The 10,775-nt window shown below is 39.3% G+C and overlaps 1 protein-coding gene across 1 annotated transcript in view; it reads right to left on the minus strand.

The window, feature by feature from the left end:
• Frmpd1 (FERM and PDZ domain containing 1) overlaps nt 1-10,775 on the minus strand; it is a 196,613-nt gene that overhangs the window by 51,995 nt on the left and 133,843 nt on the right. Inside the window, exons 3-5 of the mRNA XM_004631830.2 lie at nt 5,936-6,093; nt 5,023-5,125; nt 1,980-2,025 (exon numbers count right to left, since the gene is read on the minus strand). Of these exons, the coding sequence (XP_004631887.1) occupies nt 1,980-2,025; nt 5,023-5,125; nt 5,936-6,093 (307 nt within the window). The remainder of the gene's footprint in view (nt 1-1,979; nt 2,026-5,022; nt 5,126-5,935; nt 6,094-10,775) is intronic.

Consider the following 10,775-nt stretch of genomic DNA (forward strand, 5'->3'; position numbering starts at 1 on the left):
TTAACCACTAAGAAGAATATATGCAGTGTATTATTTGTTGAAACTGTACTTCTGATTTGATTTGAAACTGTCTCATTGCTATCTGTTTATCAATAAAACTGTAGAAAAAAAATAAAGTGAAGAAATGGTTGTACATCAAAAAAAAAAAGAATTTTTTTGAGAGCAACAGGAAAGATAGATAATAGGAAATAGGGTGATAGATCTTTCTCAAATAGGAAGAAGATCAATATATGGAGGGAGAGAGAAGAAGGGGAGGGATAGGGGATTAAAAAAAAAGGAACACATTCATGACAGAGCCACAGTTTGTATGTCTTGGTGCCAGATGGCTTGAACCACTTGTGATACATGCATGACTGTTTCATGCATGACTCTACCACTTCTACCACCAGTGGTACAAACTGTCTAATGAGACAGTCATCCATATACCACTAGTGGTTCAAGCTGATAGGAACATGTTAAATTGTGTTATATACATGTACCAACTCCATACAAGGAATGTAACTATATATGGCAAACATGTACCAATAATTTTTTTAAATTAAAAAAGCATATGTTTGAATTTACATTAAGCATATAAATTGTTGTGATAATAATGTATATTAATAACAGTCTTCCAATCAATGAACATAGTGTGCATCTCCTACTAGATTCAAGAATTAATCTTTATGTCCCTCAGTGTGTGTGTGTGTTGGGGAGGGCTTTGTGGATCAAATAAAACCAGGCCTCACCCACGCAGAGCAAAGAGTTATATTCACAACCTCCTTCAATAATATTTTGGTTTCCTTCATATATGGCTCTCACGTTCCTTTTTTAAAGGTTTTCCTATTTTACAATTTTTTCTTCTTAAAGAACAAGCTCTTGACTTTATCAACTTTACAATTGTTCTGTTTTCCAAAGCAACATTTATGTTTTGACTTTTATTATTTTCTTTAGTCTTTTTAGTTTTATTGATCCTTTGTTCCAACTTTTTGTACTGAGTATTTAGTTAATTTATTTCCTTATTAAACAATAAAAAATACTTAGGGCTATGAATTTTACCCGGAATATAGCTTCGACTACACATAATAAGTTTTAAGGAATAGAGTTCTAATTTCTAATTATTTTCTAAATAGTCTGTAATGGTAGTTTTTTTTTTTTTCTATTTTAATCCATCTTTAGTTAGGAAATTGCGTTTTTATTACCAAATGGTTGGATGATTTTAATTAAAATTTGATAGTTATTAGTTTCTATTTTAAATTATATTCAGGCAAAGGGACCTATATGGTTTATTTTTAATTTGTGAAAGTTATTGCATTTACCAGCAGCCTGGTGTATGGTCATTTAAGCTAAATTACTGAATACATTATTAAAATTCTGTCTTCCACCTCTACTTTTCTTTCTTCCTCCCTCTTTTCTTCCTTCCTGTCAATTATGGTCAAGGATAGAAGTATGTTAGAATCTCTCACAATGAGAATTTTCTGTTAACTTTTCCTCATTGGTAGTTTTGCTCTTGTACAGTATATGAAGAGCCCTTTGACCATGCCATTTCTTCCCTGTGCCTCATCTCTGCCACAGCCTGTGTTGTAGTGATTAAGCATCATCACATCCAATACCTTTTGGGTCCTTAGGACAAACAACCTCATTAGATAGACCAGGTAGTGAGGTAGTGATTGCCAGCCCCACTGTTTTACAAAAGTGAAAACTAAAACCAGTGACTCCCAAGTTTGGTGCCCTTTTCTGCCTCTCAATCTGCATAATCACAGTTCTGTCTCCTTCACTAGATTCTGAGTTCTTGAGGCCCACACAACATCTTTCTTCCATGACACCTGCCTGGAGGAGGTCTTCACCCTACATTGGCTGATGGGCCACCCATTACCCAGCAGCTGTCCCCTCTGTCCTCTGGCTTTCCTGTTCATTTTATAAGGGATATCTTCTGGAAGTACAGGGTCTTGGGGTCACAGAATATGGAATTAATACATAAGACAGAGAAAGAAATTTACCAGTGTGCAGCGAACAACTGTGATTGAAACAGAATCTTCAGCTTCCCTGAAAAGAATAAAGACAAAAATATTCAGTCATTCTATGATATGTAGATGCATCTAAGTCAGAAAGACTGGCAGCATCATTATAAAGCAGCCTGTTTCCCATCCCTGACTTTGGCTTGGCAAAACTGAGAACAATGTTGGGGAAAACAGTGACCAGCCAGGGAGTGACCTCGAGCTGGTCCAGAATATTCAGATATCCTCCTCTACTATCTAGTCTGCACCTACAGCCACTAAGTTAAGGCTTTTAATTTAGTTTCAGATGATGGAGAACTTATCCAATTGATACTAATTAAAGTTATATTAAAAATTAAGATAAATCAAAAACAGATAAATTAAGGTGCTATTTCAGACAAACTTAGGCCAAATACTGCACTAAGCAGAATGAATGTCTGTAGATAATACTGATCAGATAGAAGCCAACTAGTTTGTGGTCTTTAGAAACATAATGTCAGTGTACTGAGTTCAAACATACAATCAAGATATCAGGCATTTTTGTCTTGTATTACTCTCATAGATTTCAGAAGAGACCAAAACAATCAGGTAAATGACAAATCTCTCCTTTGTCCTAGCAGGCAGAATCATGGAACCAATTCATACTTTACTTTCTCTTTGCCATTTCTGCATAGAGAAAGAATGTGTGAAATAACTTTGTTTGAATTCTTGCAGTATGAACATTTAGGTCAATGGTAACTAAGGTGTTCTTTCCTCCGGTGGATAAGTTAACCTGAGGTTCCTGTGTCTGAGGATTGCTGCTGTCCCATTTTATGTGAGAACAGGCCTGTTCAGAAATAAATCACAATAAGCTGAGGCCCAGTGCTTTTAAAAGGAGACTTTAGTCTCACACATATTTGAAGGAATTAGAGACCATTTGTTGCCATTATTGTTGTATCATTTTGTCACTCCCTGCCGCTTCTAAGTGATAATGAATAATATGCTGTTTTTAGATGCTGGGAACTAAGTTAAAAAAAAAAAAGCAAGCCTGAGATTCTTCCGTAATAAAAAAATGTGGCATAGGGGACAAATGTACTGTACACTTCAAGCCACTGCTGAGAAGCTAACAGTGACTGCAGGAGAGTAGCTCTGGGACTCATAATCTTTGCACCCAGGAGCCTCCATCATCTGTGTTGCACTTCCTCAAAATGTTCTCAGGGCAAACTGAACTCCTCAGCACACCCTGGTCAGCATGCTGCTTCTGCCTATCACACTCCCTGTCTCTCCCTTCACTTCCATCTTCGTTGGCCAAACTCCCCAGCATCAAAGGTATAACTTCAGTGCCTCTGGATCTCTCTCTGTTTTGTTCAGCTACAATTTCCTCCCAGGCTGGAGGAAACACCAGTGTTCATAATCCACTCCTGTTCTTCTTGCTGTTGTACCTGCTCTCAGTCTCATGTATACACATGTGTGGATCTGCACCAGCAGCCTGCAAGTGGCCGGGGAGTGGAGTTACTGTTGCTCATAGGGTTCCTTGCCCAGAGTAGGTAAGTGTTACCTAAACACTCAAATTCTGCTCTGCTGCTTAAAATACAAACATTTGTTGATTTATCAATTTGATCTAGCTTAAAAGAAATATTAGCAATGCTGAAGCTCTAAAATTTGTTTGCTGAAAGTGACCATCTTTGGGAGAATAACCAAGAAAGCAAAATTCTTGATTTCCAAAATATACTTCTTTATTTTTAAATGAAATCATCCCCTCCTTGGCTACCCCACCTGCTCAAGTTAGTCTCTGGCATCCTTTTAGCAATACTGCGCTGATCTGAAGAGATTATTCTTTAAGTTCTGGTCTGATTCCCTGTAAATGTTAAACTGTGTGTGTGTGTGTGTGTGTGTGTGTGTGTGTGCATGTCTGTCTGTCTGTGAGATTGTACTTCAGAGAGTGGAAACTGCATCTTCATTTTCTCTTCTTCTACCTTGTAGTTGTTACCTGATGTTCAGTGTTTGCTGTGTATGACAACCCTCAGAAATGTGTACTGGCCCAGGGCTGGGGAGATAGCTTGGTGGTCTAAAAGCCTGCCTGGCAAGCACAAGAGCCTGGGTTCTGTCCCCTGTACCACATGGCATGCCAGCCCCTGCACCATGCTGGCCACTGAAAACAGGACTGCTGGCATGTGCTTGTAATCCCAGAGCTGGGGAGGCTGGAACAGGAGGATCACTAAGAGTCCAAGCTACATAGCGAGACTCTGTATCAAATAAATAAATAAATAAATAAATAAATAAATAAATAAATGAAATATATACCAGCCCAAAGCGAGGGCAGTCAAACTCACAAGAAGGCTCAAATTTACCTTTAAGTTAGCTTTTACCTAATTCTACTTCTCATCTCTGTCTATTTAAGTTAAAGTCATTAAAATAGAGTTCAGTGAAAAATTTGAAAGTCAAAGCCTGTATGGGCCTATATAATGTCTATGGGTCCTTTTCCCTCCCGTCATTGACATTCTTCTACCCTAAAACCAGTGTCACCAAATTCCAGAGCAAACCATATCCACTGATTCACTTGAGCATCTACTGTGTACCTGCCCTGATCTCAGGAGATCATGGTTGAGTCAGCAGGTAAGGCATTTAGACAAATCACAATAAGAGCGGGGCAAACTATGAAACTACACATATGCCAACCAGGCTGTACTTCAGGAACATGTAAAAAAAAAAAACAAAGATACCAAGTGTTAAAGAAGAACAAACAGATCTGGCATCTATTTAGTTCAATCTTTGGCATTTGTCACAGCAAGCCCCCCAGTCCTTAGAAGGTAGGACTTATAAGGTGTTCATTAGCATGCTCCCCACAGTGCCTTGGGAATAGCAGGGGTTTAATAAATACAGCTTTCTGTGTCTCCCTCACTATTATGTGGGCAGGTGAAAGAGAGCAGATAGTTTACAGCCACCACTGAGAACCCATCCTACTAGACAGAGCTAAAACCCCAAGCTGGGCTGTTCCTGCTGCATTAAAGAAGATTATCTCTATGATTATCTCTGCAGCTGTGGATGATGGAAGACAATTTAGTACCTCAAAATATCGACTGCGCGTTCATAGGAAAGGTCTTCGGCAGGCTCATTGTTCATTTGGAGGATCTGGTCACCGGGGAAAAGCTTGCCATGAGAAGAGCCTCCTGTTGGACAGAAAGTAAGTAAATGATTCTCTGGCCAGAAAAGCGTAGATCCCCAGTGTCACAGTGGCACAGCTGAATGGCAGCCTGAGTTGCTTGGGCACTGGCTCAGATGGATGTGTCTTTATCATCAATAATGTATATCATCCGTCAACTTCAAGGGGGTGTGTTAGGAGGATCTACTCAGGAAAACTAGCAGAAACCGTGTACATTAATAGTGTTTGCCAATGAATGTGTTATATTTGTCTGTAAAGAACTGTGCTGTACATGTGCATGCATGTGCACACCTGCATGTATGTAAACTGAAATCTATTTTAACTAGTTCCGGATCTAACATCAATACATAGCTCAAGTATGAAAACAAACACTAGGCTTTCCATCCTGCTCCTCTGTATCCCAGTACACTCTATATTCCACAAAGATTCAAGTGAAAACAAATCAATAGTTTCTTTTACTGTCTGCCCAGAAATTCTCATCAGCTAGAAGCATGCAATGTGCGTGGAGGAAGGCCAGCTTATCCAAATACTTCCCTTGTCTCTGAGACTGGAAGTGGAGGGGGTTGGGGGTGAGGCACCAGGCTTAGGCTGAGGCCAGTGGGAAGCTGAAACTCAAGAGCAGCAAGTGCTGTGGGGGCTCCCTCCCTCCCAGCACCAAAAGAAGCTCCAGAGGCCAAGACAGAATGAGGTCAGAATTTTCTAACTTCCTGGGGTAGCATTTTCTGCCTTTCATTACAGGACAGAGAAATGGGAAGAGAGCCAAGACTACTTTGCTCCAAGAAACCAAACTCCTTTCACATTTCCAGTCAAACCCTACCTGCTGTGACGGCCACCACTGTGAGAGGAAGGCTCTCAGAAATGTGAAATCCATAGTCTTGGAGAAGGATGTCCTTGTTTATCTTTACCGTGTGCCTCACAGGGGTGGGGACCTGGGTTGGGTTCCCAGGAGGTCCATCAGCTACAGCAACTTTGGCCCTGGAAGAGAAGGAGAATGTAAAAAGGAGAAAGGGAGGGTTCCAGAGGGTGACCACAAACTGAGTCAGCCACACACATGACATAGGACGATGCAGAGCTGGGCAGACACCAACTCTTCTTAGGAGGGATATGGTACAAAATCACTAGTTATAACAAGCAAAGCTCTTGTGCCCATGTTCTAAAGGAGAAGCTGTGGGGTACTGTGGGGACTAAAAGAAAGGAAGAGAGTTATTTTCATTTTGTAGGAAGAGAACCTAGAGATCATTTGTTACTTAGAAGGAGAAACACTCAGAATTCCTAGGGTTTGCCTACACAGCCCAGATGCTGACACACAGATGTTTAATATGCTACAGAGTACATCATGAATGGATGGAGGTGAAAGGATGGGTGGACAGACAAGCAATCCAGGCCAAAGGCACTGTTTTCACTGAGGTATATGAAAGAAGTTAATAGTTTTGGATGATTGATGATGCCTCATTTTTAGGTGGATTGCTTATTCAATGATATCTTCTTCTTTTGCCATATGATTAATTTCATTGCTCTTTAAACTTTGTAACTGAGAATTCCAATATGAAATTCCAGATAACAAGGAATCCTTTTATATTAATTTTTAAAACCATCTATATGTTCTCTCTATATCTAAAAGCAACTATGCTGAAAGTTGTATTTTATATTTCTTAAGAACCACAAAATGAGTCATAAGCTATTTTTCACTTGTCCATGGCAAATGGTTATTTCTTCCTCACAGTCATGGTTCTTTCTGAGGAAGGTCAAACAGTGGTGGGAGGAGGTGTTTATTGTTATTATAAACAACAGAGATGGGGAGAACAGTTCCCTTAGGGCTCTGCAGTTAAAGTCTATCATTTATTCTCATCCATTTACCAAACACTGTCAGGAAGTTGGCCTCTTGCAACAGGACCTCAATTATCTGAAAATCACCTCTTTGTCATATATAATTATCTCAAATATCAACAAGAACCAGAAAATAGGGAAAACAGTCTCACAGAGCCAAAATGCATGTGGCAAGTCCAAGTCCAAAGCAGTCCTGTGACTCATGCATTGTCCATTGAGGAACTGCTCAGGTGGAGGAGTGGATTTGGTTTCTGTCTGAATAGATGACCTGAGCCCAACAGCTCAGACAGGTAGGGAGAGGATTTCTTCTAGACAAGCTTATAGGTAATGTTTAGAAGGGTCAGCAGAGTGACCTAACATGAGGGAAGACATAGAAAACTGACCATCTATGCAGTGTAAAACCTACAATGATTGCTGATTTCAAAGCCAAAACTTTAAAGCTAACTATACGGCTACCGGGTATAGTGTATTCCAATTACTTGAGAGGCTGAGACAAGAGGATTTGCTGAACCCAGGTATTTATGTCTAGGCTATACAACAGAATGAATCTCTCTCTCTCTCTCTCTCTCTCTCTCTCTCTCTCTCTCTCTCTCTCTCTTTTCTTTTTTTTTTTGAGACAGGATCTCACTACATAGTTCAGGCTGACTTTGAACTCACTATGTAGCCCAGGCTGGACTTCAGCTCATGGTAATCCTCTTGCCTTGGTCTTTTTTTTTTTTAATTTTGATTTATTTATTTATTTAGTGTGTGTGTGTGTGTGTGTGTGGCCAGCTCAGCCCACCAGGGGGCGGGGCTGCCTGGCATGTGGGGCTGGGGGATTGAACCGCGGTCCCTGGGCTTTGCTTAGATTAGCTTGTTCTAAGTAGGTGCTTTAGACCACTGAGCCATCTCACCAGCCCCTTGCCTTGGTCTTTTGAGTGCTAGAATTACAGGTGTGTGCTACTATGCCTGGATTTAAAAGGGCCTTTCTAAATATAGTGAGTAATATACACCGAGAACAAAAAATGAACATTTGTGTTCTTTAAAAAAGGACAGGAGCCTGTAATCCTAGTCCTTGGAAGGCCGAGACAGGAGTACTGCAGTGAGTATGAGGTCATCCTGGGCCACATAAGCAAGTTTAAGGCCAGCAGGGAAAATGGTTGCACTTATCAGGGAAAAAAAATTATAAAAATAATTATAGGAGTGGGACTGCCTAGGGCCCTTCATATCCTTACTCCAGCCAGCATCCAGGCCAGGCATGTGTGTGGAACTTCATCACACAGGCCCCATGTGGAACCCTGCAGCAGAACTCCCTGCAGAGAGGCTACAGGCAAGACCCACCCAGCTGATCCAGGAGCAGAACATCTTGCCAGAGTGGCACAGCAGGTTCACTTCCAACGGATGCAGCAGGAAGAAGTGGAGCACAGCAGCCAGAACCAAGCCACCCACCTGGACGAGTTTGAACTTGGTAGATCTAGACCTGGCGCTAAGGTAATAACTGCACCAAAGCTCTACACCAAAAGTCAGAAGACAGCGCTATACAAAATGACAAAGATAAGGAGCAAAATGCATTCTCAGGCCCCAAGCCCACACAGAACAAATGCAGGAGACAATAGCATAGAAGAAAGTGGAAAGCACATACCTGAAATCTCTGAAATAATAGCATCTGAAGTAAAGAAACAACTGCAGAAAGGTATAGAGGAAACCAAATCAGAAATAGTTTCTGAAGTAAAAAAAAGAAATGATGACTATAATGCAAGAACTACTAAGTGCTTCTAAAGAAGACACTGATTAAAAAAAAACCAGAGGAGAATATAAAAATGATGGAATCCTTGAATGAGAAATGTAGGAAACAAATAGAATGCTTGAAGCAAATTCAAGGTGATATACAGGAAATTAAAACCTCAATCATAAGCCAGCAAAACCATTTGAATGAAAGTGAAAATAGACTTTTAGACTTTGAAGATACCACTGAAGCTAGTGAAAAGATCTCTTAAAAACAACTAGGATGCAGGAAAAAATAATTCAACATTTGCAAGATGATGCAAAAATGAACAATGTAAGACTAATAGGCATCAATGAGAAAGAAGTAGTCAAAACAAATGATATAAAAAGAATATGAGCAGAAGTAATAGGAGAAAACTTTCCAAATATGGGGAAATATTATGACATTCTGGTACCTGAAGCACATAGAACTCCAAATAACATCAACCCAATTAAAACCACACCCAGTCATATAATAATCAAGATCCCAGAAATTCAGCACAGGAACAGTATACTAAACACTGCTAGAGAAAAGAAATAGTTCACATTTAAAGGAAAACCCATCAGAAAAACAGCAGATTTCTCTTCACAAACCATCAAGTCAAGAGGAGCATGGAGCAAAGTACTTCAAGTCTTGCAAGAAAACAAATTCCAACCCAGATTGATATACCCTGCAAAACTCTTCCAAGTTTAATGGAGAAGTGAAATACTTCCATGACAAAGAACAACTGAAGAATTTCATGACAACAAAGTCAACCCTACACAGACTACTAAAAGATATTCTAGAGAGGGATCAAAATGACCACAACTCCATGAATGAGAACAGAAAGGGCCCACCACATAGGGTAAACAATTAAATACAGGAGAAAAAGAGATATACAACAGCAGTCTTTCAGTTATTCTTTTGTACACAGCAGCAAAATATTTCCATCAGCATACTCTAGAAATGGACTTCTCCTGCACCCTGTGGGGCATGATTCTTTCCAGGTCTACAGGGTGGATATCAAGGAAATAGCAGTAGCTCAGTCCCACAAGTGACACCTGGCCACCAGTAAGTGTCATGGACACTGTCCACGTCCACCATACACTAGAACTTCGTGTGATACCATATCCTCAAATCAGAAGTGCTGGTCATATATTTGCCATTCTAGTATTTTTGTTATGTTTTATTCTTAGTAATTCTTTACTATCATGAAAACTTTTTTGTAGTTGATATTTTTGTATATATTAACCTAATCAAACACTGTGTGAGTACTCTGAATTGATCACAGATTCGTACATATGATACACTACATTCTGGCCTCTTAATTGAACTCACAATTTAGTTTTAATTTTTGAATATTATTTTGAAATGTTTAATTTAATTTTGAATTAATATTTAATTATTTTTCTGAATATTATTTAATTTTTGTTTTATGATTTATACTGTTTCTTTGACTTACAATCTACTTTTTTAAAAATTTTATTTATTTATTTATTGTGTGTGTGTGTGTGTGTGTGTGTGTGTGTGTGGCCAGCTCAGCCCACCAGGGGGCGGGGCTGGCTGGCATGTGGTGCTGGGGGATTGAACCCTGGTCCCTGTGCTTTGCTAAGCTTGTTCTAAGTAGGTACTTTAGACCACTGAGCCATCTCACCAGCCCCTACAATCTACTTTTAAGACATGGTATATTTTCTCCTAGTATTAGAAACTTTAACAAGTGTATTTCCATTTTTCATTGACTTTATATTAGTTCTTTGTCTTTTATACACACACAGGCACACGCGTGTGCAAAAAAATATGTATATAACCTGACATAAAATTGATACTGTTGTGTGAAAATCTTCAATGACCTTTTAAATGGGTTCATCTAATATAGTTATATTTTACATAGTCCTGCATAACTACCATTTTGAGAGCTCTTTATTCTTTATCCAGGACCATACAGCAACTTCTCTTGCCTTCTGGGTTATGGTCTTCGTTATTTTCTATATGCTACATCTGGAGGTACTAGAATATTTTGAGTTTGTATAACAGGAAATATTTTACTTTTAGTTCTCAAAGGTATGTTTGCTAAGTATAAAATTCAATAAGGACAGATTTTTTTTTT

Source organism: Octodon degus, unplaced genomic scaffold, assembly GCF_000260255.1.
Source record: "Octodon degus isolate 3935 unplaced genomic scaffold, OctDeg1.0 scaffold00045, whole genome shotgun sequence".
Taxonomy (NCBI): Eukaryota; Metazoa; Chordata; class Mammalia; order Rodentia; family Octodontidae; genus Octodon; species Octodon degus.